This window comes from Prunus avium, chromosome 2 (assembly GCF_965620075.1).
Source record: "Prunus avium chromosome 2, drPruAviu1.hap1.1, whole genome shotgun sequence".
Lineage (NCBI taxonomy): Eukaryota > Viridiplantae > Streptophyta > Magnoliopsida > Rosales > Rosaceae > Prunus > Prunus avium.
Genome location: NC_142285.1, coordinates 231,619 through 259,489, shown reverse-complemented (window position 1 = coordinate 259,489; position 27,871 = coordinate 231,619). Strand labels below are relative to the sequence as shown.

At 39.2% G+C, this 27,871-nt stretch overlaps 3 protein-coding genes and 1 pseudogene across 4 annotated transcripts; 2 read left to right on the top strand and 2 right to left on the bottom strand.

Moving 5' to 3' along the window:
* Nucleotides 1–313: 313 nt before the first annotated feature.
* Nucleotides 314–2,488, bottom strand: LOC110760726 (hypothetical protein At1g04090-like). Its single transcript, XM_021963038.2, has 2 exons — nt 2,127–2,488; nt 314–1,971 (listed from the first exon to the last, which is right to left on the bottom strand). Exons 1-2 carry the CDS (start codon nt 2,239–2,241, stop codon nt 389–391), a joined length of 1,698 nt encoding a protein of 565 aa, XP_021818730.1. The 5' UTR covers nt 2,242–2,488; the 3' UTR covers nt 314–388.
* Nucleotides 2,489–10,015: 7,527 nt separating this feature from the next.
* HEXO2 (beta-hexosaminidase 2) lies at nt 10,016–13,931 on the top strand. Its single transcript, XM_021963045.2, has 2 exons — nt 10,016–11,070; nt 12,916–13,931. The coding sequence occupies exons 1-2, from the start codon at nt 10,239–10,241 to the stop codon at nt 13,866–13,868; spliced, it is 1,785 nt and encodes a 594-aa protein (XP_021818737.1). The 5' UTR covers nt 10,016–10,238; the 3' UTR covers nt 13,869–13,931.
* A 1,568-nt stretch (nt 13,932–15,499) lies between these two features.
* Nucleotides 15,500–16,246, top strand: LOC110760736 (non-specific lipid-transfer protein 8-like). The gene is made up of 2 exons (XM_021963046.2): nt 15,500–15,855; nt 15,998–16,246. Exons 1-2 carry the CDS (start codon nt 15,500–15,502, stop codon nt 16,005–16,007), a joined length of 366 nt encoding a protein of 121 aa, XP_021818738.1. The 3' UTR covers nt 16,008–16,246.
* Nucleotides 16,247–16,498: 252 nt separating this feature from the next.
* On the bottom strand, nt 16,499–27,487 carry LOC110760735 (uncharacterized; annotated as a pseudogene). Its single transcript, XR_015833669.1, has 4 exons — nt 27,295–27,487; nt 27,073–27,211; nt 17,182–17,318; nt 16,499–17,024 (listed from the first exon to the last, which is right to left on the bottom strand). The product of XR_015833669.1 is annotated as an uncharacterized LOC110760735 (transcript).
* Between the last annotated feature and the right edge of the window lie 384 nt (nt 27,488–27,871).

Here is a 27,871-nt window from a genome sequence, read left to right as displayed (position 1 = left end):
GACAAGTTGGGCATGCATGACATCTTTGTTCCAATTTAAGGGGGAGTGTTGGCGAGATCCTAATTCTATTAGGAGATTTATTTCCTATTCTATTATGATTTTATTTCTTTCTCTTTTGTTGTGTAATTAGGAGTTTATTTGTTTCCTTGTATGACCTTACTAGGATTTACACACTTGTATTATAAATACCTCCTTTTGGAGAATGAAAATATATCAAAAAATATTCTACCTCATATTGTTTGACTTGTTGCATCTGACTCACCCTTTTATTTCTTTTGTATGTTATTTTTTAAATTGAGGTGGGAATGCATGCTAAACTGGCAAAAGAGGATGAAATTGATATTGCCGAAATAATCTTTACATAAACATAAAGGAAAGTGTGTGTGAGTCATACTTCATCTCCAGTCCAGCTGTTCTTCATCTTGGGACCTGTAGGCCCTTCTTCCCCTAATACTTCGCTTGGTAGACTCTTTACGAATTTATCAAAAGCAGATTTGAGCTTTCCAGGCAAAAGTTTCTCCACCGCTTTGATTTCGTCCGCAATGTCATAACTAATGTTTGGACCCCATTTCCTAGAGTAGTTGAGCCATGGTGGCTCAGTCACAGCCGACCCCAAATACTCAGCCGAGACTAATAAAGGGCTTCGTCCAGTGTCCAATACCTTCTTACTCTTGTCTGTATCATTCCTTATTCCTATTCCGCCACTCCCTTGCAAAACAAGCCCTGCCTTCGGATACAAGGCATGCCCATGCAATGACGCATAGCCCACTGCTTTGTTTCCTTTTTCAAACTCAAGCTGGGAAGCGTCCACCCACGTGCCCCCGCTGTGTTGCGAGAAGAAGACCCTCCACAGTTCCCCTGTGAAATTGCTGACTCGTAAGGTCACATGCTCCCAATCACCAACATGCTCGCCTATCTTCCCTAATGAGATGTTGAAAAACTCAACTTTGGCCCTCGCCGGCCCATTGAAAGGGTAGAAGACCCATATGGCTATATCCGTAAATGTTGAGCCCAGCATGGGCTTTATGTGTAAATACACCTGACAGGCGAGTAGATCTCCCTTTTTCACTCTTTCACTGGCGCCTTTATCCACGGGTAGGTCCAGCCAATAGGAGCCATCATTTGAGCCACCTTGGGGAAGGTTGGAGCCCGTTGGTTCGATGGCAACTGCATCACCTTGTTTGTTGTATAGAAGGGCCCCATTGCTAAAAAACCAGCCCACCGAAGAAGGGAGGTATACTTCGTCAGGATGCAAGTATATGAGTGGCGAGTAAACTTCAAGTAATGCCTCAATTTGTGTCGGGTTGGGCATGTAAATATGAGAATTAGATAGAGATAGCGTGTTCTTCAAACAAGCTATCGCAACAGTAGACGAAGGAGGACCATTTAGGGCTACGAATGTGCCAGCGGGTACGCCCATAGCTTGGGTCCCCCTATTGCTTGGTCTGAGGGTAAACACATTAAAACCATTGGCATCACCAGCGGTACCAGGTCCCCAAATCCACGAGTCAGCCTCGCAGTGGTCAGTGAGGTCAGATCGAACGCACCTGATTTGATCAAGAGATGGCTTCTCCGGAGAGCTGGTGACCACATGGCCGATGGCTTCATAACCATGTGGGGGAGTGGGTAACCATAAGTAGCCATCGCCATCTTTCTTTAGATTCTTCAAGGACTCGCTGTTCCACACGAGAGTGTAATCAAGTGGTTTCTTGAGTAAAGGGTGGTCATCTTCATGTTCTTCTTTATCCTTTGTTGACTTTGCAGCAAGGGCCCATCCCGAAAGAGGTTTATTGTTGGGTTGGCTATAGCAACCAAGCATATAGAAACCTTGGGGTAATGGTGAAGGTTCGAAGAAGCTTGCCCCAAGGTTGTCTGGTCCCCCCTCATGGGTAGCCCAGACTTTTCTGAAAGATGATATCTGGTATACTTGTAATCCACCTAGATCGATGCTTCCACTTGCGAACCCATCACCTGAAACACGGTATAATTAAGGATAAATTAATGTTTAAGTTAATTAGCACATATAAACTATGTATCCAAAGAGAAAGAATATCATCATCAAACACACACACACACACACATATATATGGCTAGTGTGTGTCTAAATTAGAGACGGTAGCGCGTACCAGGTGGCCAGCTGGGTAATGGAGCCGGAAGCTTGAATGTGGTTTCGATAGGTAAAGCCTTGCTTTTCTTGGAAACACCCCTTGCTGAAGCTGAGAGGGCAGCGCAATTTCCCATTGTTGATGTCTTCAAAGATTGGATTTCTATACAGAAATGATATGTAAAATCTATATGGAAGTTAGAAGCAGAATAAAGCAGACGGAACAAGAAGCATATTCTGTTTCAATTGAAGGGCTTGAAAAACAATGTAAAGGAGGATTGGCATAAAAGGACCGGCCCTTGGATGTGTCGTGCAAGCAAACCAATTTTGGCTATTTAATGCTTCCAAACATTGTTCAACAACTTGTCTTGAAAACCCAAATTGCTTTCTTAGGGGGAAATTGTGTATTGTCCAACTTCTCATGTCCGTTGGCTTTTATTTTTTGTCGAACATGTCCGTTGGCATTATAAGTGGCAATCATACCATATATATATATATATATATATATATATATATATATATATATTTTTGATACTCACCAAACAGGATAAACTATCCAGCCCCAAAAAAAAAAAAAAGATAAACTATATGGTAAGGAAAGAATAGTGGCCGTTGGGTAAAAATAAAGCTTTAAACATTATGATTACTGAAGACCTTGATCATTGGTTCTTGTACTCTCTTCTCTTTTTCTACAGTTTTTTTTTTCTTTTCAAATGAAAGTATTTTTTATTTTTTTGGGAAATAAATAGCTAGTATCATCAATAAGTTAACAAAATACAAAAATATCACATAAATCAAATTACATCATAAATAGAGCCCAGAATATAGAACCTCCCATTATGAGAGAGATGCCTTTAGGCCATCCCCAATGGGGGTTCTATTTGGGGCTCAACCACCATAAGGCTCCCATAAATACAAACTCTCCTTAAAAAAGCATCATTGGGTGCAAATTTAAGGCTCTAAAACTTGAAGCCCAACCGAAATAGTAGCTAAATCTATATGCTTGGTTGAAGCCCTTCAAACCAAGTGAGTCCCACAAGGAGAAAAGCCTACAGCCCACATTTTTTGGTCTCTCACTTGCCTTGCGATTGTACAAAGCCATACTTGCCTTTATTTTGTTTTGTCATCATCAAGCTAACCCACCATGCTAAATCACTTTTTCAAAAGCTATGTAATCAACAAATATAAACGGCTACATTATGTCCAACAGCAATAAACGGCTACATTTGTCAACATCAATAACCTCCCATTGTGAGAGAGATATAGTAACACCCCGACTCTAATTTAATTATCCATTCAATTATTTAATTTATTCAAATTCTGAAATTTACAATTTAGCCCTTGGGGATAGGGTCATTTTGGTCACTTTTTAAATTCGGAAGGACTTTGGAGAAACAAATAGTACTTTTACATAGATCGTGTCGAGTTGAGTCCGTAGATACGTAGTGGGCTCAAATCGGAGTTTTAACGAGGAAGTTGTGATCTACAGAAATGAAGTGGCATGATCATAATTTTGGAGAAGTTAAAATTTAAAATACCCCAAGTCAGATTTTCCACGCCTGGACTTTCTCACATCTAATCATTTTGTAACTCCCACACTTATTCCCTCCTCTTCCCAAGTCTGACCATTGGTAACTCTCACACAAACACAAGTTTTCACATCTCATTCTCTTCAAAGCTGAGAGCTCCAGCTTTCTGACGTGAAGGAGGAAAACCATATCTCCTCAGCTCAAAATGAAATACTTCCTTCTTAAGACTTGTTTATCTGCTTGTCTACTAGAACATATCAAAAATTGAGCCCAATCGAAGAAGATTAGTTACTTAAAACGCAGTTTGAGTAAAAGTTGTTTGTCACAGCCTGATTTTCTGCGTAAACTCGGATTTGTCCTTGCATGTCTATTTCCACGGTTCTTTTGGGGAAGTAGTCTTCATCACACTTGTTCCTCTATTCAAGACCTACATCATATCCAAACATCAAGGCAATCGAAGATTTCTATCTACCTCAAATCGTGTTCAAGGTGAGACTAGTCTTCACTTTCGTTCTGTTTTCTGGTTTCACTCTAGTGTGCCATTATTCACTCTTTCATGTGGCCTTCCTCTGATCTAATGGCTTCATTCTTGTCATCAAAGTTGTTCATCTATGTCTTGTCTATAATCTGTCAAAATTGGAGTTTAATCCAAGAAGTGTAGTCATCTCAAAGTGTGTCGAAGTGTCACCTGCTCATTCCTGTCTGCTATATTGATGTAGGTTCGAATTCTTTCTTGCATGTCAATTTCTATTGTTCATTCAACAACAGTTTCTTCATACGAACTGTTCCTTCATTAGAGAACTATTACATATCCAAAATGCACAGCAATTGGAGTTCTCTAACCTTCTGAAATCTTGTTCAAGGTTCTGTTATGCTGTTTTAACTCTATAGCAACTTATTCGCTCTTGCATGTCGATTTCCCTTGCTCAGATGACCAAGGTTGCTTCTTGATTGTTGTTCAGCTTTATGTTCTCTACAACATATCCAAAGATGGTGGCCATACAACAAGTTTAGGCCACTCGGATGTAGTATAACTGAAACAAGCTCCTCGCTTGTTATCAAGTGTTGTTTGGTGGTTTTACTCCTTGGGGGCCTTCCTTGTGCATTGCAGAAAGATTCATAGGATTGAGGTAAAGTTTAAGTTTGTTCAATTGTTGGAAAAATCTGTTCTAAAGTTTTATTCATGGAATCGAATGGATTCTTGAGTTTAAAGCTAAGTTAAGTGCAATTTGAAAAAAACTAGAGAGGACTATTTGAGCTTGAATGCTTAACTTGGCTTTGAAACTAAACTTGGTAAAAAGAAATTAAAAGACGAATTGTGGAAACTTTGTTACTATACAGAGATGTTATAGTAACATGTGGTTGTATTGTTCGGCTAGGAACTTTCCATTCGTAGTACACACACTTTGAATCCCGGGAAAACTAGGGTTTTATTTAAAGTCTCGTTCGAAGCGCTTTATGTTAATTGCGTACTTGTATTTTGAAATAGATACTCTGACCACGCGTGCACAGCAGGCGGAACCCTCTCAGGGTCAAGCAACGTGGGACTATCTGTGAGTGGACTTTATTTGAAAGTGCATGATTTTAATCGATCGAAATAATATGCATTTAACATGGATTTTTCGGAAATATGGGATTATATATATATGTTTTGCTTAAAGAGTAAAATTTTGACTATTTTGATATTTGAGGATTTTGGTTGCTTTGAATATGGATTTTCGTGACTTTGGAGTGGAGTTATATATATCGTTTAAATATGAAATTTCTGCTAGTTGGATAATTAAAGTTATGATTTCTCGGAATTTGAAATATATAAGTTGGGTAATGATTATATGTTTGGGGCAAGTGATATATATATGAATTGGGGTACTATGTTGATTGGTTACGCGAATATGTGGTTGCAATATACTAAGTACCCTCCCTTGATTGTTGGGCCCACACGTGACGTTGGAACTTTCGGCATGTGGGCATATATGATTTTGTTGTTAGTATCACACGTGGCGTTGGATCTTCCAATGTGTGATAAAGTTTGTCTGCGCGCGTAGGACTTAGTGATTGGTTTTGGCCACACATGGCGTTGGACTTTTGGCGTGTGTGCTGTAGAGTTTAGTCCTCCGGTTGGACCGCTCATCCCTAGACGCAGGATATAAACTTGAAATACTGCGGGCTAGGCAAACAATCCCCCTGTTAGATTGTTTCCCCGGTACTCAAGTCAGTGTGACACTACATATGTCATTGAGGATTTTTCTTTGGGAATTCGGGATTGAAGAAAAATGGTTTGACTTGGTTGATTTCGTATATTCTCAAGAAAGTGAGAATATTTGGATTTAAAAGGGATTACGTAAATATGGTTTTAGTGCATGTTTTGGCATTATTTTCTAAACGGTGAGGTTAGTATGTTGTTTTGCAAAATAATCAAACTTTGTTTTGTCCACTCACATGTTTTTTGTTTTGCGCCCCCCAAACAGTAGTTGACTGAGCTGAGAAGCAGAGCCGAGCCTGACTTTCTGAACCTCGAGCTTCTGTAGGATAAGTTTCATTTCATTTCAGTTGTGTGGAACTTTTAATCGTTTGTAAATCCATATCCATATTGCTCTATTATTGCCCGTGCTAGGGTTTGTCATGTGAGGCCGGAGGCCTTTGTTGTAAACTATTAAATTGTTTTGTATGCATGCTGCCAATTGGGATAAACTGTGATTTTAACATGTTAAAAATTTGGGAAAAATCAAATTTACAGGGGAGATTCTTCCGAAATTTCGGCAGAAAGTCTCGGTTCTTAGTAAGTGGGCTCGGCATCGGTAAGATGTCGGAAATAAGACGGGGTCCGTCCCGGATTCCGAGGAAATTCAGGGTGGGTCCTGTCAGATGCCTTTAAAGCCTCAAAGATTCCATCAGAGCTCTAAATAGGGCTCTATCAACCTCTTTTAGAGCCACAAAAATTCCATCGGAGCTCTAAATGAAGCTCTATAAACCTTTTTAAGAGCCCCAACCATTGGGGATGGCATGAAAATAGTGGATAGAGCCCAATTTGGAGCCCATGAGAAATCTTCTAGGCTTTATGTTTCATACAATGGGGGCTCTAAATTTAGAGTTCTAAATTGTTTTATGATGTCATATAGGTAAGAGTTAATCTCAATTGGTTTGATTTAGGTGAAGTGATAGTTTGGCTTCTCAAATTGTGAACCGTCAACGGCATTTCAGTCCAGTTTATAATATGAAAAAATTATAAATAAATTTAAAAAAATGACTGATCTGTCAAGTTCTATCAGTTTGGCTGGTTTTCGATCTCATTTGCCTAGCTATACTTGCAGTTACCCTTAAGGCATGTTTGTCTTTAGTAAACTTCCAGTTTTAACAATAAAGTACCCAATGTTTGTAAATTTTTTGCAATATGACTCTGTCATTAGGCTGACTGCTAGAATCTCTGTTAAGTGATGAAGTGGCATATATGGGACTCATTTTTTGAAAACATAAATTAATAAAAACCCAATTTAAAAATAATTGGGGTTCTTAAATATAGATCCATTTTCTTCAGTGAACATTCAATGTAGCCTACATCCTTCCTTTTATTAATTTTAGTCCAGTGAGTCAGTTGCATAGTGTTGAGGCCCAAAAAATCCATGGTTAGGCCCGAATAAATTCCTAGCCAAAAACAATATATTATTGGAAAAAGACCCGATTTGGAGTACACAGAAGTCTGCCATGCACAAGCCACACCATGCATGCCATGCCAAATAAAAATCTATCATGCTAGAAATTGAGATTAAAATTATAAAGATGCATTTAACTCTGCAAATCCATGCCAATTATCCTATCAAGCATCATAATTAAAAGCATGCCAAACGACATGCCATGCCAAGCGACATGCCATGCCAAGCGGGAAATGATTATTTCACACCCAATCGCACTACAAGCTTAAGTGGGCCCAAGCCACTCGAATGCCCGGGGCTTGCTTGAGTGGGTTGTGGTATGGATGGTAACGAGTTGTCATGGGGCCCATTGATGGGTCAAGAAATGGAAGTCTCGGGTCACTTGGGGGCCTCGGGACTCAAGCCCATTTTCTTAGGCCCAAACATGAGTAAGCACAAGAGAGGAGATGGACCATTGCTTCAACTAGAGTAACCCAGCCAAAGTAGCCCATCACTTTAGTAAAAAGGACCCATTATCTTAGATAGCCCATAAAGCCCAAATGTTTGGTAAACCTAACCCACTTATTAGATGGCTTGGCTTTTGAATAAGAGGAAGTCAAAGCCCTCAGCATTTGGCTGAAGCAGAAGACCACGAAGAGGCCAAAGATTCACGTGCGAGGGGCTGCTGAGAGGCTAAGGAACAAGTTCCAAGTGCAAGAATTCAAGAGACCAAGGGATTTTGACATGCAAGGAAGGATGTCGTCCCTTAAACCAGCAGGCGCACCCATTCTCTTTCCTTCGTCAGATTTGGCCATGGAAAGAGGAAGAAAGAGGAGAAAGAAGATGGGTGAAAATGGAAGCTCTCCTCTGAGGCAGCCGCGGGAAGAAGCATTGAGCCCCCAAAATCTCTGATTTTGTGGGATTGGGCAGAGCTGACTTTGCCACCATGAAGTAAGTCAAGAAAGAAGAGAAGAAATGAGGAGGAAAGCTTAGCTAGATTGGGAAGAAACCATTAGGGTTTCTTGGAGAAGAACAAACCCCAGCAACTATAAATAGGGCCTCTTCTACCCAACACAACACAACCCACAACCTTCAGAGAGCAAGCTTCCTCTCTCATGCAAACCCAGTAATTTTCGTGCTATCCTTGCCTATTTCCCCTATTTCCCATGTTCTGGCAGATTGGCATAACTTTGACAGAGTCACCGTCAAGCGGCCGGAAACTGCTAAGATTACCCACAATTCTTCACCATCCTTCTCCCCCTTCATCAAACCCCCTTAGAATCACTTTCTCTTTCCCTTAGAACCTCTGTCTCTCATAGGAACTCACAGCTCTCTCTCCTCAAGTGCTAAACCCATGATAATTTTGCTCCCATGCCATAATCTTCTCATGCAAAGCTAGAAGATTTATCTGTAATTTGTTGTTGTTTTCATTGGTGAAGGTAACCAAAGAGTTTCCTAAGGCGTCATCACCCTTTAGAGACATCTTTGGGGCTTAATCTTCGAACTCAGACACAAAGGGGACACTTGCATCCGATTGCTCTTCACAGCAGCCCAGCCCACTTGCTGCCAGGAGAAAAGGCCCCCTACACCTAGCCATATGGGCAAATATAGAATCCATCCCTTTAAAATGATTTACAGTTCATGCCATTATCATAAAAGGCAAATAAACCAAGAATTCACTCTATTTATGTTTCTATCAAGAAAATCTTGGCTAAATATACGTGTCATTCATTCAAAAATTTTGAACGCTGAAAGAGTTTGCAGGCTTAATATGTTATATTATTCTTATTTTACCTTGTTCATAGGGTTTTAGGGTTTTGTCTCTTTTGGGTTGCATAATTATTGTTGTTAAGATATATTAGTGTGTGGGTTGTTTGTCTATCATGATTGTGGTTGATCATTCGTTTTGCAGGTGTGTATAAAAGCATTTTTTTCGGTGAACTAGTTGCCTGAGTGTAAGGTATTAGGTTTGATGTGTAGAAATCGCTCAACCAATTAGAGTGGGTCAAGCCAAGTCAACCCTTCTCCAAGAATAGACTTGGTTAGGACGCAGCACTCATGTATATTTTGATCCTACTTGGAGTGGCCAAAGATAAGCGTGATGAATCAATGTGATTGATGTGAGTGGTTCGGCACTCTCATTCCTTAAGAGAGGTCAGAGGTTCGATTCCTGCTCTCGTATGGAGTCACCACTTTGGCCAGCACTTTACCCCTTACGGGCTGACCCGGTGTGATTGGGGATTAGTCTGGGTTGTGATTAAGGTTTAAAGGTGCCACTCATAGTTGGGGCCCATCCAGGACCACCTTGTGGTTCAGACAAAAAAAGAAAAAAAAGAAAACCGTGATGGTCTAAAGTCTAAAATAGGATACAACAAATATAGCTGACGTGGGTAAATTAGTTTCTTTAATCAACTGAAAAAATAACTCAAAACTATTCACAAGGAAAGTGGTCCTCCATCGTGATTAATGCCCACGTCGTCTAGTTACTCCTAGTTGTGAAAGAGGTCAGCAAAAGCACTTTCTTCACCATTCGTTTTATAAATGGAGTGGAAAAGCGGCATTAAAATAGAATAGTTTGGGGGAGTAAATAATACGTTGTGCTGCACATTCGTTGAATACAAATACAATACAATATACGGACGGCAAGTTGACTATTACAAGACACATTGGATTTAGAATATAATTTTGTCAAGCCCTGTCTGTAGACTCTAGGAAAGGAATTAACTTTTCTAACAACAAATACAAAGAGCATAGACACATAGAACATAACGTTAAACAGGAAGCTCCAAATCATTACCCAACAAATTATTAGTAATTAACAAGCAAGGAAGAGGAGGACTGCAGTCGGCAGACTCGACTCCCTCGTATTTAAAAGCGCTCCGGTCTTCCTCAGCTTACTGTGCCTGACTGCCTGCCTGCAAACTGTAGGGCTCCAAACAAAAATACTGGTGGTTGATCCCTAAATTTAAATTAGCTATGTTTTCTGCCTTCAATACCTTCAATGCTAGTGCCTTGCAGATTCTCATCATCCTAAGCTTGCTCTTGGCCTCTGCTGCGCAAATCTCATTCTCATCCTCCCAATCTAATTCCAATTCCGGAGTCAATGTCTGGCCAAAGCCAAGAAACTTTTCGTGGCCTCAGCCGCAGCAGGCCAACCTCCTCTCCCCTAACTTCACCATCACTTTTCCAGACCACCACAAATACCTATCATCCTCCGTAAAACGGTACCTGCAGCTTATTCTAAGCGAGCACCACCTCCCCCTCGTCAACCCGTCCTCCTTCATCCACATCAACACCTCCGCCCCACCCTTGCTCACCCTCTCCGTCACCGTTGCTGATCTCAGCGCCCCTCTTCACCACGGTGTCGATGAGTCTTACACACTTACAATCCCCATCGCCGGAGGAGCCGCCGATCTGGCTGCCCAGACGGCGTGGGGCGCCATGAGGGGCCTCGAGACATTTTCACAGCTGGTGTGGGGCGATCCCTCGCTCGTGGCTGTGGGCGTCTACGTGTGGGACTCTCCACTCTTTGGGCACAGAGGAGTGCTGCTGGACACCTCTAGGAACTTCTACGGAGTGCAGGACATACTCAGGACCATTGAAGCAATGAGCGCCAATAAGCTCAATGTCTTCCATTGGCACATCACTGACTCTCATTCTTTCCCACTGATGGTGCCTTCCGAGCCTGAGTTGGCATCTAAGGGTTCTTATGGGTCCAATATGCAATACTCTCCGGCTGATGTCACCAAGATTGTTGAGTTCGGTTTGGAGCATGGTGTCAGGGTTCTCCCGGAAATCGATTCGCCTGGTCAGTCTTTCCTTTTCTTCTCAATTAATTAACTGCATCATTCATTAGGACTATAATAATGGCGGCTCCGCATACTCTGTCATAAAAAAATCTATATTGTCTCCTAGCTTTGTTGATGTTTTCCTTATGAGCCGAGGGCAAAAACTGTTTGATAAAACGCCACAAAGAGCCAGCTCTTAAGCAAAAGGAAATGGATGCACCCCCACAAAGCAATTTGAATTGGTTACTATTTAAAAGCTTCTAATCACTCCCCCACGAACACAAATTCTTAGGTCTGCCACTCAAGATATCAATTCAAAATATGCCAAAATTGTAAACTGTTTGATTCTTCCCACTAAGTTTTAGGGGAAACAACGAAACTAGCTCCTCTGCTCTGTATATGAATTACTCTCAGCCTCCTCTTCTATTCTTGAAATTGGCATTTTTTAAAATAAAAACTGAAAAGGGACAATAAAAAGCTTTCTGGCCACAAGCCTTTTCCTTTTTTTTTTTCTTGATACACGCGAGGATCTCTGGTGCCTTAGCTCTAGTCCTTGCACCAAAAGCCTTCTTACAGCTTACTAGATCAGTCAAAATTCTCACCAAAAAGATCACTCCAAATTGGACCTATTTTTAATTTTATGTTTCTATAAGCTACTGCTAATTTGATTATTTAGGAGTTTTGGTCTTTCACTGATGTACTTCAAAACTCCCTAAGTACCGACTCATTTGAGGTTCTGTCGTTGTTTTTATCAGAAAAGAGGCTTTGGTTTTTGTCCAGCCACCTAGTGTTACAAATTCATTCTACTAACGACTCATTACTCATTAGAGCCACTGTCTCGGTCAAGTTGGGACTTTTAGAAAACAAAATGCAGCCTTTCTGGCTCTATTTGGCATTTGAGATTTTAATGTTAGTTATAAATAAAACTTGTATTCTGTTTTACAATAACATAAAAGCTTATACTTCTTTGGAAGAAATAGGAAAGTCGAAGGGATTTCAAATGAGTCAGAGTCTACTCGCCTTGCTTTTTTCGTTATTCGCATGATGATAAAGTTTGATAGAAACTCAAAAGACATTAGGCTATTTTATTTCTGTTTTTAGCCTTGTCAATATCATAATTCTTACGCTCCTTCCTAATCTATATAATTTTCCACATTTTTTTGGGTCTTCTAGCCAACTGTGATACAATATAGAATGTCAGCATCAAAACCAAAACCAACTTACGTCTCCGACCTGGGATACTCAACGAAAGAAACATGTTTTGTTCTTCCAATAGAAAACCTCGGGAAATGGTATATTGATGATAGAAATAATATTGGGACAGGAATGGTTTTGGCCCAGATTGACAAACAAAACAAATAAAAAGAAAGAAAATGTGGGATGGATACTGCATCAAACTATTCTGGTTCTCAAAAACAAATTGCACCTCCTAATAAGAACAGAAATCGAAGAAAGCACATCCACTTTCAGTTTCAAGGAAAACTAGTTGTCTACATGCTGTGGGTTCACATGTAAAATCATCTGGATTATGGGAATTTCAGAAGTGTGATGATATTGTCCCATATTATGGGAATAGGGATTATGATATTTGAAGAAAACTCTGGTAGATTATAATGAGGAATAAATTAGAAAGGAGCCTTCTCAGTGAGACTTAAGTTATAATGGTATAATGAAGGAGAAAGTGTGAGCCACCATAGCATGGGCTACTGCAGCAGCTAGAAATTCTATGTAGTTTATTTCATTTTACGCTCTTGCTGCATACAAGATGACCCTAATAACTTATTCAATTTTATAAGACATTCCTATTCCTAATCTCAATTGTGGTTGTATAATTACATCCTCTTTTATTTTAAATGTTTGTGCAGGCCACACAGGATCGTGGGCCGCAGCTTACCCAGATATTGTGACATGTGCAAATATGTTCTGGTGGCCAGATGGAGTCGATTGGGCTGACCGGCTTGCTTCTGAACCAGGAACCGGTCATCTGAATCCATTGAACCCCAAGACCTACCAAGTCCTCAAAAACATCATCCGTGATGTGGCAACGCTATTCCCTGAACCATTTTACCATGGCGGAGCTGATGAGATCATACCTGGCTGCTGGAAAGCTGATCCGACCATTCAATCATTCCTATCTGAGGGTGGAACTCTGAGTCAGCTCCTTGAGCATTTTGTCAACTCCACTTTCCCTTACATTGTATCTCTTAATAGGACAGTGGTGTATTGGGAAGACGTTTTACTGGATGATAATATCAAGGTGCAATCAACAGCTCTTCCCCAAGAGCATACCATCTTACAAACGTGGAACAATGGTCACAACAACACTAAACGAATTGTGTCTTCTGGATACCGTGTCATTGTGTCATCTTCGGAATTCTATTACTTGGATTGTGGTCACGGTGACTTTCTAGGGAACGATAGCATCTATGATCAACAAACAGGCAGTGAAGCAAAAGATGGGGGATCCTGGTGCGGTCCTTTTAAAACATGGCAAACCATATATAATTATGATATAACGTATGGATTGACTGAAGAGGAGGTCAAGTTGGTGCTAGGTGGAGAGGTTGCATTGTGGTCTGAGCAAGCTGACCCGACAGTTTTGGACGTACGAATTTGGCCACGAGCTTCAGCAGTGGCAGAGTCATTATGGTCAGGGAATAGGGACGAGAAAGGTATGAAGAGGTACGCAGAGGCAACTGATCGGTTGAATGAATGGAGGAGCCGAATTGTGGCTAGAGGTGTTGGGGCTGAACCCATTCAGCCACTTTGGTGTGTCAGGAACCCAGGGATGTGCAACACATTTAACTCATTGCTCTGATTTTGTGTCTTAAATGTGTGAATCTATTTTTAAGGGAATAAAAGTGCATCAGTCAACTCAAAACCACCTATATAACAACCACCAGTGCCTAATTATACTTAATGTGAAATAATGATAGCCAGATCAAAGCAGACTTGCCCTCTATCAATTTCTAACTTAGAATCCCCTTTTAATTTTGAACTTCTGCTATGAATAATTGATACTCATTAAGGCTGCTAGCATAGAATTCACATATGGAGAAAATCTTTTACCTCTGGATTTCTCTCTTTTGGTTAAGCGCATGGAAATTCATACTTTATTATTGGTATATGAATATTTATTAAACAAAAAAGAGGGCAGAGCTCAGATCTAACAAGAGAACTATGTACAAAGCAATACATATGGTTGATAGTATCCGCTCAGCAGTTAATTAGTCAATAAAATATGCATGCTGGTTGCGGTATCCATTTGTGGGACCCGACATATGTTTTAACTTGTGCTCATATATATTTCTTTGAAGAAGTAATCCTTCCTTTTGTTGATTGATTGGGCCGACTTGTCCAAACTTTTGCTCCATATTAGGTTATCTATGTTCCATGAATTATCAACTAGTGAAGTAATTGTTGTGTGGTGTCGGAGTATGGTTACGTTAACGTAGTAATTGTTGTTGTGTGTTGTCGGAAATCTTAATAATGTCATCCACCCACATTTGAATACGTGGACAATTTATACCATGTTGTTGTATTCTAATATCATACAATAATTTACCTCAAAGAGTTGAGACATGTGTATGTCTCTGTTTTGTTATTGCTCAAAAGATAATGAAAAATGAAGCATGGAGACAAGAACAGATGCACCCACACCGTTGTGATTAACGAATCTTCATACACATGTAATAATGGGAACAATTCATTTTCTAAATCATCATTGAAAAGATTACCTATGCAAAAAATTAATCAAATTGAACATTGTTTAGTCATCCGTATGCATCAACTAAATCAACGAACTTGATAACAATTAATATCTTCATGATGAACCATCCATTTAATTGATAAATGTATATAGGTTATATTGAAAATATTATCATTTTAAACTTCTCAAGTTTCTACAATATTTTGATTTGGTACCTAAAAAATGCCTCCATGAGCCGATAAATCAATTCAATTGTCCACTGACGTAAATGCAAAATTTGTGCTACGTGGAAGAAAACTAAAGAAATAAATAAAATAAAAAAAAGCATCCATGTGGCACAAATTTGGCATTCGCCTTAGGGGAAAAAGAAAAAAAAAAGACATGCATAATCGGCATATATAGTCTCTCGACTGATAGCTAATGGATGATGAAGCAACTGAATTTGTGTTTGGAATAGCAATATAGAAAATTCATGAAAGTTAAAAACGTGTGAAATGAAATTAACCCAATATCTTTTCACCTAACTTTGATTTTTTAACACCTTGAGTAAGAAGAAGAAGAGAAGAAATCAAAATGAATCAATTCCCTCTTTCTTGCACTCATTGACACAATCAAATCAAAAATGTCCAAAATATTTTTATAATATTTCTTGCGAAAATGAGCTTCCTAACAAATCGTCCTTTAAGTAAGGAACGAGGACAGGGCAAACGCAAGGAAGTCTTATTGTCTCTCTGAACACCATGAAACTTTCCAGTGTAGCATGCCCAATTCCAGCCACGGCTGCTCTCATTGGCTGCCTTCTCTTACTCGCTACAGTTTCAGAGGCCACATTATCTTGCAGCGATGTAACCAAGGACCTTAGACCGTGCCTGAGCTACCTAGTAAATGGCTCAGGGAAGCCACCTGCTGCATGTTGTGCCGGAGCCTCAGCCCTCGCATCGGCTGCATCAACCTCTGCCGATAAGAAAGTTGCATGCGGCTGTATTAAGTCAGCAGCCCAGAAAATAAAACTCAATGTTCAATTGGCCCAAGCTCTTCCAGGGAACTGTGGAATCAACTTGCCTTTCAGTATTTCACCAAATACTGACTGTTCAAAGTAATTATACCCTTTGATCCAGATATATTCATTTTTCTCTCTCCCGATCCAACTACCTTTCTTTATGATTACCAATGTTTTACCATCAAAGTAATTTCCTACTGATTAAAGCTTTTTTCTGTTGTTGCTCCATCGGTTGCAGGGTTGGTTGAAGCTGTAGCAGCTTGAAGATCTACACCATTTGCATGGATATAGTACTATAATAATACCCAGTTCTGCACGTATCCGGAATATCTGTTGATGCACCTTTCGGATTCCTCTACCAAATTAAGTTAATATCGCCTACGAGTTTTAATTTCTTCTTCCAATAGTTTGTTACTAGTGCTGTTCTGGATCAAATAAAGTGTTGTGCGCATGTGCATCTATGCCGTAGCATAACGACCTTTTTTTATGTGATTGTGGTACAATAGCACTAATTAGTTACAAAATTAATACGGAATCACTCGTAAAGTCGATCTCACAATTAGAGTTGTTAATGAGTCAGATCTTGATCCGAATATAATTTGAATCCGATACAATTAATAGAAAATGGATCTAATGGTAGGATCCGATGATCCGATTATGTGCCGAATCCGTTAATTCAATAAGTTAACGGGACAGATCTAAATCTTGCCTAATCCAATTCGGTAATGATCTAATCTGATTTTATATAACATATTTTATTTTATTTTATTAATTTATTATTAGAAATGTTGCCAACAACATAAACAACATAAAACTAAGGGGCGCTCTATTCCCTTCAACGTGAATCCTGCCACTTCTCTCTCTCTCTCTCCCTCTCTCCCTCTCCCTCCCTTTTTGTTTTATATTCTCCTTACGCTTGTTGCTTCTCTCTCTCTTTTCTATATTTTTTTATCTCCTTCCCTTCTCTTTTTTCTCCTTTCTCCTTCCAATTTCTTTCCTTCTCTTTTCTCTTTGTTACTCTGTTTTTTCTTAATGTGAGTTTCGCTGTCATTCTTAAGCCTAACAGCACTAACAAATTCATTTTTTAATTAGTAGCGGCCGCACTTTTTTTTATCTCTCTCCTCCGTGGCTCATGTCTCTTCTTCCATGAGACTTCATTTTTTCCTCTCTCTCTCACTCATGGGTAGCCCAAACTTTACTGAAAGATGATATCTGGCATACTTGTAATCCACCTAGATCGATGCTTCCACTTGCGAACCCATCACCTGCAACATGGTATATATTATTTATGTGGTTTATATAAGGATAAATCAATGTTTAATTAGCACATATAAACTAATATCATGTATCCAAAGAGAAGATCATCATCAAAACACATATGGCTACGCTAATAGCTGTGTCTAAATTAGAGACGGTACGTACCAGGTGGCCAGCCGGGTAATGGAGCCGGAAGCTTGAATGTGGTTTCGATAGGTAAAGCCTTGCATTTCTTGAAAACACCCCTTGCCGAAGCTGAGAGGGCAGTGCAATTTCCCATCGTTGATGTCTTCTTTGAATTTCTATACAGAAATAATATGTAAAATCTTTATGGAAGTTAGAAGCAGAATAAAGCAGACAATTGGCATAAAAGGACCGGCCCTTGCATGTGTCGTGCAAGCAAGCCAATTTTGGCTATTTAATGCTTCCAAACATTGTTCAACTTGTCTTGAAAACCCAAATTGCGTTCTTAGGCGGAAATTGTCGTGTATTGTTCAACTTCTCATGTCCGTTGGCATTATAAGTGGCAATATGTATATTCATACTCATACTCCAAACAGAATAAACTATCCTCAGGCCTTGTAACATCCCGGTCCGAAAAAGAAATAAAATAATTAAATTAAGTGAAAATAAAATTAAATGAGAAAATAAATTGAAATAAATGAGAAAATAAAATGATTTGAATTAATTAAGGTTTTTGAAGATTAAAATATTATTTAATATTAAAACGGGCAAAAAAGTCAATTTAAGTTTGGGAAGGAATTTGGAAATTTCGGCTGTATTGTTGCATAGAGCATGTCGAGATGAGTTCGTAGACACGTAATGGGCTCAAATCAGAGTTGTAACAAAGAAGTTACGATCAAAAGAAGTTCAGTGGCATAACCGTAAATATTTCAAAGTTCAATTTTAAAACCCAGATTTTCTTCTTCCTCGCGACCAGCACAACCAGCCAACTTGAGAGAGCGATTTCTCCCAACTCCGATCACCGTTTTAGGCAAGACCGATCCCAAACGAACCACCTCACTTCTCTCTTCAAACTCCAGCCCTTTGCCGCCTAGATCAGCCGGCGATATCGCCGAAAAGAGCCACGAAACAGGGCGGTTCCAATTGTTTTTCTGAGATATTTTTAAGAGCTCGTTCTCTCACTTCCGGCCACCATTTTGGTTGATCCAGGTATGCTTTCTCAACCTCTCGAGATGTTCTAGTTGTTGGTTGTGTTAGTTTTGGGAAATTTCTGTGTTTTGGTAGTCGTTTAAGCGATTGAAAATCTGCCAGTTTTCGGGGTAGGTCCAAGAACAAAAGTGGCTCCAATTGATGTTCTGAATCTAGGATAGGAATTTTGGCCCTTGATTTTGAGATTTTTCCGGTGTTCATTATCGCTTTGGACACCCATGCACTGCCGGCGCCTGTGGCAGTGCGTGGGCACTGTAGCAGATGGGCATTGTGTCCCGATGCGATCCCCTTATTGTCACGAGCGCATAGGTACTTTCGAATTCCATTCGAGGTTAACTTAAAGTTTGTGTTTTACGATAACTGTCCGATCGTGCGATCACGAGCTATCCGACCGTCCAATCTGAACCAAACTTGCAAGACGTATTTCCTAAACCATGTGGAACCCATAGGAATGTTCGGATCATAAAACAAAGGTTGTGGGCCCCATTGACCAAATTTGGAAAGTTTCACCCTCGATTGATCGTGAGTCTTTCGAGGTAGTTTCACCCTTCGAAAAGTATTAGGATGATCTTGTAAACAAGTCTTAACCATTATTTGGGTTTTGTTGACTATGTCTATAGGAGTGTTTAGTTCTTTTATTACAGAATTTAGGCGAAAACAAGCGTTGACTTCTATTTAAATTGTTTTAGGATCTTTATGAAATTTATGCTCATGTGAATGATCGTTGGTTTAAAATAGCATTATTCTCATTGATTAAATTACCATGCAATCTACTATGGATTTATATGATCATGGAGTGAATATATATACATATATAATTATAAGTAGATTGCTAGATTGTGAGTGGACGTTTTTAAGTGTGCATTATTTTCAATAATTAAATGAATATGCATGAAATATAGTTCGAATGAAAATTTGGGAAATTTAAATATATTTGCATTAATATTATTTAATTGTGAATTTGGCTTATCTCGAGATATGAGAGCTTGAATTGCTTTGGCGATGAGTTTTATGTTGAGGTGTTCAAACTATTTGTGATGAGATTTGGTTGAATTACGAAGAATTGGGTTAATAAATAATGTTGATTATTTTGGAAATTATATAGTTACACTATGTTAAGTACCATCCCTCAGATACTAGACTTCACACATGTGGCGTTGGAAATTTTCCAGCATGTGTGAAGAATATGTGATTATCTAATCTCACACGAGGCGTTGGAATATTCCGGCGTGTGAGACCCAGTGATTTGTTATGGATTATCACACGTGTCGTTGGAGAATTCGGACGTGTGATACTGGATTTCCCACACATGGCGTTGGAAATTTCCGGCATGTAGGAAAGGTATGTGATTATCTAGTCTCACACGTGGCGTTGGATTATTCCAGCGTGTGAGACCCTGTGATTTGTTATAGATTATCACACGTGGCGTTAAAGAATTCCGGCGTGTGATAATTGATTTCGCACAGGTGGCGTTGGAAATTTCCGACGTGTGAGAAAGGTATGTGATTATCTAGTCTCACACGTGGCGTTGAAATATTTCGGCGTGTGAAACCTTGTGATTTGTTATGGATGAATCCGAAAGTACCTACACGCTCGTGACAACAAGGAGATCGCATCTGGACACAATGCCCCTCTGCTACAGTGCCCAAGGGCGGCAATAACGATCGCTGGAAAAATCTCAAAATCAAGGGCCAAGATTCCTACCCTAGGTTCAAAACATCAATTGGAGCCACTTTTGTTCTTGGACCTACTCCAAAAAGTCGACGGAAGTGGTCGGAATTAGAGGTTGAAAATCGGCAGATTTTTAATCGCTTAAACAACAACCAAAATGCAGAAATTTCTCAAAACTAACACAACCAGCAGCTAGAACATCTCGAGAGGTTGAGAAAGCATACCTAGATCGACCGAAATGGTGGCCGGAAGTGAGAGAACGAGCTCCCAAAAAATCTCAGAAAAATAGTCAGAACCAGCCTATTTCGTGGCTGTTTCCAGCGATATTGGCGGTGGATCGAGGTGGCAAAAGACTGGAGCTTGAAGAGGGAAGTGAGGTGGTTCGTTTGGGACCGGTCTTGCCTAAAACAGTGGTCGGAGTTGGGAGAAATCGCTCTCTCAAGTTGGCTGATCGTGCTGCTTGAATGGAAGAAGAAGAAAATCTAGGTTTTAAAACTGAACTTCAAAATATTTACGATTATGCCACTGAATTTCTTTTGATCGAAACATCTTTGTTACAACTCCAATTTGAGCCAACTATGTGTCTACGGACTCATCTCGACGTGTCTATGCAACAGTCAAGCCGAAATTTCAAAATTCCCCCCCAAACTTAAAATGACCTTTTTGCCCCTTTTAATATTAAATAATATTTTAATCTTCAAAAACCTTAATTAATTCAAATCATTTTATTTTATTGTTTATTTCAATTTATTTTCTCATTTAATTTTGTTTCCTCTTAATTTAATTACTTTATTTCATTTTCGGACTGGGATGTTACAAGCTTTGAGCCCCGCCGTAGCACGATATTGTCCGCTTTGGGCCCCCCTCTCTGTGCTCACGGTTTCATTTTTGGGAGCTCACGAGCAACATCCCAGTGGGTGATTGATCGGTGCATATTTATATATCATTTTGTACACTTCTAACTTATGATTTGATTTTGTTTTTGAGTTAAACTTGTGCTTTTGATAAATTTTGTGTTTGTTTCAGTGTAATAAGCTTGAAACTCATTAAATGCATTTTGGAGACAAGTTAGCTTAAAACGGTGTCTGCAGATCAGTCAACTTCACGAATTGGACTGTACTTGCTCAGGATGAACTAGATTCTGAGCCCTATAACATTGGAAAGATGCAGAAGTGTAGTTTCTGGAGCATTTTACGGTTCATGATTCCGAGTCTCCTAGAGGAAGTTATGCAAGTTTTGGCAGCTTAAGGTCAAATTTGGCAGCATCTGCGTTACTGGGCCAAAAATGACATTTGAAGGTCTTTCCGATTTTTTCTTGAGTTGGGCTGCATATGCTTGGAAAGATAATTCAAAGGATTTGAAGATCCAAATTTTTTCAGATTTTGAAGGAGGGAAGATCAAGCCCAAAACAAGCCCACAAGCTAACTGCAATGCATTGTCAATTCCTGTCTATTTTCAGCAGTCAACTTACAAGGCCCAAAACGTATACTTGTACTGCTCAGATGGGAATACATTCCCCATAAAAGTTGTTCCAATGGGTGTCTATTATGACATATCCAAATTTGAGCCCCATTGAAGACATATTGAAACCTCAGGCCTTCCTACACCAAGCCTGGTTCAGAAGAATCGTTTTTTTCAGCAACCAAAAGAAAACCCACATGGGTTGGTAGCAAAAGGCAGCCACAATTGAACACCTTTGAAATCCCATGTGAAGAAAGCTAGAGGTGCAGCAAAAGAAGTATGGGATGGAATTGATTCCAACCACACTAACATAGACAAGATGAAGTGGGAGTTATGGATTGTATTAAAAAAAGAATGGTGGTGTTGGAATTCATCATGATGTTCCTCCCTCTTAGCCCTATAAATAGAGAAATCTCCAAGCTTCATAAAACACCCCCAAAGAGGGGAGCTCTCAAACACTTCTCTAGAGAATTTGATTTATTTTGTTGCTTGTTACTTTAAAGCATGAAATTGGACGTGTGTTGATTTTCCTTTTCATTTTAGTTTTTATTTCCTAATCCTTTAATTCTATTTCAAGTGGAACTAAGAAAAATTTAAGGAGAATTTCAACACAAAGATTTCATTACAACAATTGAAAACTAAAAAGAGAAACTATGAGAATTTGAGGAAGAGAAGGGAGGGGAGCTCTAGAGAAGTGTTTGAGAGCTCCCCCATTTGGGGGTGTACTTGAAGACTTTTCTATTTATATGGCTAAGAGGGAGGAACATCTTGATGAATTCCAACACCACCATTCCTCTTTTAATACAATCCATAACTCCCACTTCATCTTGTCTATGTTAGTGTGGTTGGAATCAATTCCATCTCATATTTCTTTTGCTGTACCTCAAGCTTTCTTCACATGAGATTTCAAAAGTGTTCAATTGTGGTTGCCTTTTGCTGCCAACCCATGTGGGTTTTCTTTTGGTTGTTGGAAAAAACTCAATCTTTCTAAGCATATGGAGCCCAACTCAAGAAAAAATCGGAAAGACCTTCAAATGTCATTTTTGGCCCAGAAACGCAGATGCTGCCAAATTTGATCTTAAGTTGCCAAAACTTGCATAACTTCCTCTAGGAGACTCGGAATCATGAACCGTAAAATGCTCCAGAAACTAGACTTCTGCATCTTTCCAATGATATAGGGCTCAGAATCTGGTTCATCCTGAGCAAGTACATATAATGCACATCAACCCTCTCTCCGTTGGTCGATGTGGGATCTTACAATCCACCCTTCTTAGGGGCCCGATGTCCTCGTCGACACACTCACACCACATGGCAGAGTGACTCTGATACCAAATCTAACATTCCGACCCAAAAATAAAAGGAATAGTGAATTTAATAAAATTCAATAAATGTGAATTTACAATTTTGCCCTCTAATATGGACAAAATGGTCATTTTTAATTCGAAAGGATTTTGGGGCAGTGCCTAGTACTTTTAAGTACTGAGACGAGTCCATAGACATGCGAAAGGCTTGAATATGAGTTGTAACGAGAAAGTTACGAGCAAAACATCATCAGTGGTAAAATCGTAAATAATTTGAAGTCTGTTTTTAATATCAGATTCCTTCTTTTCTCTCTCCTCCCCTGCGCGCAGAAACAGCCCCCTGTTACTGTTCATCCGAACAATTTTTGGGCCGCCATCTTTTTCTCCAGCCACCCCAATCGACAACATTGGTACCAAAACGACCGGCTTGTTGTCCTCTTCCTATCCCGTCCAATTTCAGCCGCTGGAACCACCGGAGCTCGCCAAAAAATGAGAAAATCCGACTAGTTTTTTACCCGTTTTTAATAGATTTTTAACCGACGATTTCTCCCTCCTCCAGCTACCAAACCAGTCGATTAAGGTATGCTTTTCCACCTACTTTTCATGCTCTAGCTGATAGTTGGGTAGAAATTGGAAAATTTATGTATTTGGGTAGTTAAATAAGCAAATGAAAATCGGCCAGTTTTCAACCTCTGATCCAATCACGTTTTGGGGTATGTCCAAGAACAAAAGTGGCTAAAATTAGGTGTATTACCTAGGGTAAGAGTCTTGAGCCGTGATTCTGAGTTTTTCCGGTGAAGCGTTATCGCTTTGGGCACTATAGCAGAGGGGCATTCTGTCTTAAAATGATCTCCTAATTGCCACGAGCGCATAGGAAATTGCAGATCTCAATTCGGACAACGTTTGAACCCCGAACGGATTTTACATATTGTGTGATATTCAGGTTCGATATGTTAGAACCGTTGGATCGTTTCCAAATTATATATGTTGATCTATGTATTCCTAGGATCGTATAGGGATTCGCATATCGTGAATTAGAGCCCCGAATGTTTCGATTCAATAAGTTGAAGCTTTGCGTTTTATGATAACCGTCCGATCGTGCGATCGTGAGAGATCCGACCATCCAATCCGGACCAAGTTTGCAGGACATATATCCTAGATCTTGTGGAACCCACAAGAACTTTCGAATCGTAAAATGGAGGTCATAGGTCCTGCTGGCCCGATTGATCAAGTTTGGGCAATTTGACCCTTGATTGAACGTGAGTCTTCCGAGGTAGTTCCACTCTTCGAGAAGTACTAGAACGACCCTTTTGGATGAGTCTTGTCCGTCATTTGATTTATTGTTGATTATGTGGGTCTATGAGATTATTTGTATGGTTTTGTGATTAAAATCTTATGTTTTTTAATTTAATAGTTTATTTAAATTCTTTTTATATTTAATAGTTGAATTCTTTATTTTTGTAAAGTATTTGTGATATATGTGGATTTGACATATTCGAGTATCTTGAGTCATATATATATATATATATAATATCTGAGAAAATGCTATTTATGATGATTATGCAGGGGTGCTCAAAGGGATAACGCTTCACCGGAAAAAACTCAGAATCATGGCTCAAGACTCCTACCCTAGGTAATACACCTAATTTGGAGCCACTTTTGTTCTTGGACATAACCCAAAGAGTGGCCAGATCGGAGGTCGAAGACTGGCAGATTTTCAATCGCTTATTTAACTACCCAAACATATAAATTTCTCAATTCAGACCAAACCATCAGCTAGAGCATAAAAAATAAGTGAAAAAACATACCTTAATCAACCGGTTTGGTGGCCGGAGGAGGGAGAAGTCGCCGGCTAAAAATTTGTTAAAAAAACTAGTCAAAAATTGGTTAGATTTTTTCAGTTTTCCATCCAGCTCCGATGGTTCCAACGGCTAAGATTGATCGAGATAGGAAGAGAACAACGAACTGGTCGTTTTGGTACAAATGCTGTCGCTTGTGGTGGCCAAAGGAAAATATGGCGGCCCAAAAATTATTCGTATAAACAGTAACAAGGGGGCTGTTTCTGAGTGCAGGAGAGGAGAGAGAAGAAGTAATCTGATATTTAAAAACAGACTTCGAATTATTTACGATTTTGCCACTAATGATGTTTTACTCTTAACTTTCTCGTTACAACTCCGATTCAAGCCTACCGCATGTCTACGGACTCGTCTTAGGACAACCTACATAAAAATACCAGCCATTTCCCCGAAATCCTTCCGAATTAAAAATGACCATTTTGCCCCTACCCGAGGGCAAAATAGTAAATTCACATTTCTTGAATTTAATTCAATTCACTATTCCTTTTATTTTTGGGTTGGGATGTTACATCATCTCCAACCCAGGGGTGGAAACCCAAATTATGAGTTGTGAATCCAAAAAATTTCTTCAACTCATATATTTTGAGGGGTGGAAATTTGAGAAATCTCAAATTTAGGGTGGAATAACAATCTCATTAGGCCATCTCCAACCATGTTGGGGCTAAACTCAAATTTTCACACTACAAAATACAATTATTCATGCATTTTCAGGACTCAAAATTTTTTTTCCTCCAACCTTCCAGACTCATAATTTGAGTCTACAACTTTATTAAATTGTTTAAAAATGATTAACCCTTAAATTTTTTTTTTTATGGTTAATTTTTCTTGATAGTATTTTTGTTTCAACATTGGTTATTTAATTTTCTAAACATTTTAACCTAAAAAAATTAAAATTCCAAAACATGATAGAATTTAACTTTAAAAAAAAACAAGTACAACACCATAAATAAAGATAAACAAATATAGTTTTTGAAATATTTTTAAAAAATTATTTTAAAAAAACAGCACATCATGTATTTGAAAATATGACCGTCGGTCAGCTTCAAAATGTCCAGCGAGCCAGCTTAGTGCACAAGTTTCTGGCAGACATCAAAAATCACGTGGGGCCCATCAATTTTTGATGTTCACGTGGGCTTCCAACCAAAAAAAACAAAACAGTAAAAGCAGATTTCGGGCCTACAAAAAATATCAGTCCAGGCAATACTTGGGGTGGAATTCCACCCAAAATTTAAGATTTTCCAAATTTCCACCTCCCAAAATACATGGGTTAGAGAAGTTTTTGGACTCAAAACTCATAATTTGGGTTTCCACCTATTGGGTTGGAGATGGCCTTATTGCCTGGACTGATATTTTTTGTGAGCCCAAAATCTTTTTTATTTTCTTTTTTTTATCTGACTCGGAAGCTCACGTGCTGATCAAAAATTGCTAGGCCCCGCTGACATTTGCTGTTTGGCCAGCACTTTGCGCCACACAACTGGCCCGCGTGACATTTGATTCCATTCCAATGGCAACAATTTTTAAAATTGTGTTGTGTTGTTTTTTTTTATAATTCCAACAACTATATTTGTAATCAACGATCAGGATTAACTGTAGGCAATCTGAACGGTAAATTTTCACATCCAACGGTCAAAATAATATTTATAATTAATCTAAATCAAATCAAAACCCAAAACTTATTCCAAACTCTATAAATAGCCATTCACTTGGTAAATAATCCACCAAAAATCATATTTTCCTTTCTCCCTTTGTTTTCCTTTCATTCTTGTTGAAAATGGCACCAAAACCCCAAAGAGGTGTGAATTGGAAACCACAAGAAGATGCAGCATTGTGCAAAGGGTAGGTTTCTATCTCTGAAGATGGGGCTATTGGCACGAATCAATCAAACGATTCATTTTGGTTTCTATCTCTGTGGTCATGCCCACTCCAATGTCGTTGGGAAGAGATAACAAGCCAACGACGAAAGGAAATTATGTTTTTTTTAATATATAAATATTTTATTTATAAAAAAACAAAAAAGTAAGCTATCATTTCACCACTAACTGGGTTAATATTGAAAATAAGTTAAATATATAGGTTTTATATATATTTTTTCTTGAAAAACCACACTCGGCTACAGTTGCTGTAGCCCTTAGCGTGGTTCCGCCCTTGCCCTACCAGCCAACGACAAAAGGAAATTATGTTTTTTTTAAATATATAAATATTTTATTTATAAAAAAAAACAAAAAAGTAGGCTGTCATTTGGGTAGTACGAAAGAAACTAGAAAGGACAGCTCCACAGACTTGTTTGAGAACAAAAACACACACCTTTACGTTTTGAGAGAACATGAAACATACAAAATGAAGACAGAAAGGTCATCTTATCGAGCTAGCCTAATCATACGACCAAACCACATGTTAAAATCCAGAAAAATAGTGTAAGCAATCAATTAGTGCTTATTCCTTTATCTTCACCTATTTAATCGGGCTCAGTGGAGAAATGGGTTTCAATTCCACAAGTCCCACTGCACATCCAAACCTTCTAACATAATTTTCAGAGTAACAGTGCAACAAAACTCATACAGAAAAATATTAAAATTACAAGTTAAAAGGCATACCATGAGCTTTAAGAACACGCAAGATCTTGCTTCCAGTAACGCTCTTGACCTGAGCAATACCATGAGAGTCACGAAGAATCACACCGATCTGAGATGGAGTCATACCCTTCTTTGCAAACTTGCAGATGTTCTCTTCAACCTTAATCACAGATATAACCCACTCAAATTAACATCGACAATTACATACTTCAATATTAAATCTCGGGATTTTCGTTTACTTACATCTGGAGCAGTGACCTTTAACCAGCTAGGCGAACTTCTCTTGAGGCAAAGCTGAGGCGGACATGCCCTTCCCATGACTGTGCATACGACCCATGATGGGAGAGAGGGAAGTGGAGGTTGCCTCTGTCCTTAGGTTCCCTGAGACGAGCCGCAAATGGTTTCCTCTGCCCCCAGGTCGGGTTTTCTAACTAGGGTTTATATATGCAGGCCAATTAGGGTTTAAGAAGCCCATTTGGTGGGTTGGATCCGAGTTCGGCCATTGCCCAGTAGAAAGAACCTAATGGGCTCTACAAAAATAGCCATAACTTTGATTTTGGGTACAATGGGAATGGGCCGAAGGCATAATAAAAGAAGGGGTAAAAAATTTAGGTAAATACCGCTCAATGCCACTGCAATCAAGGACGGAACTGTGTATAGGCTCAGGTGGGCTCTAGCCCAGTGCAAAAATTGTAAAATATTAAACTGGGTGCAGATTTTATACGGTTATTTTCACTCCCAAAAATATTAGCCCATCATCCCTAGCTAATGTCAGCCGACATGTCTGTCTCCTTGTCTTGTGCTTTTTCTTTTGTTTAAT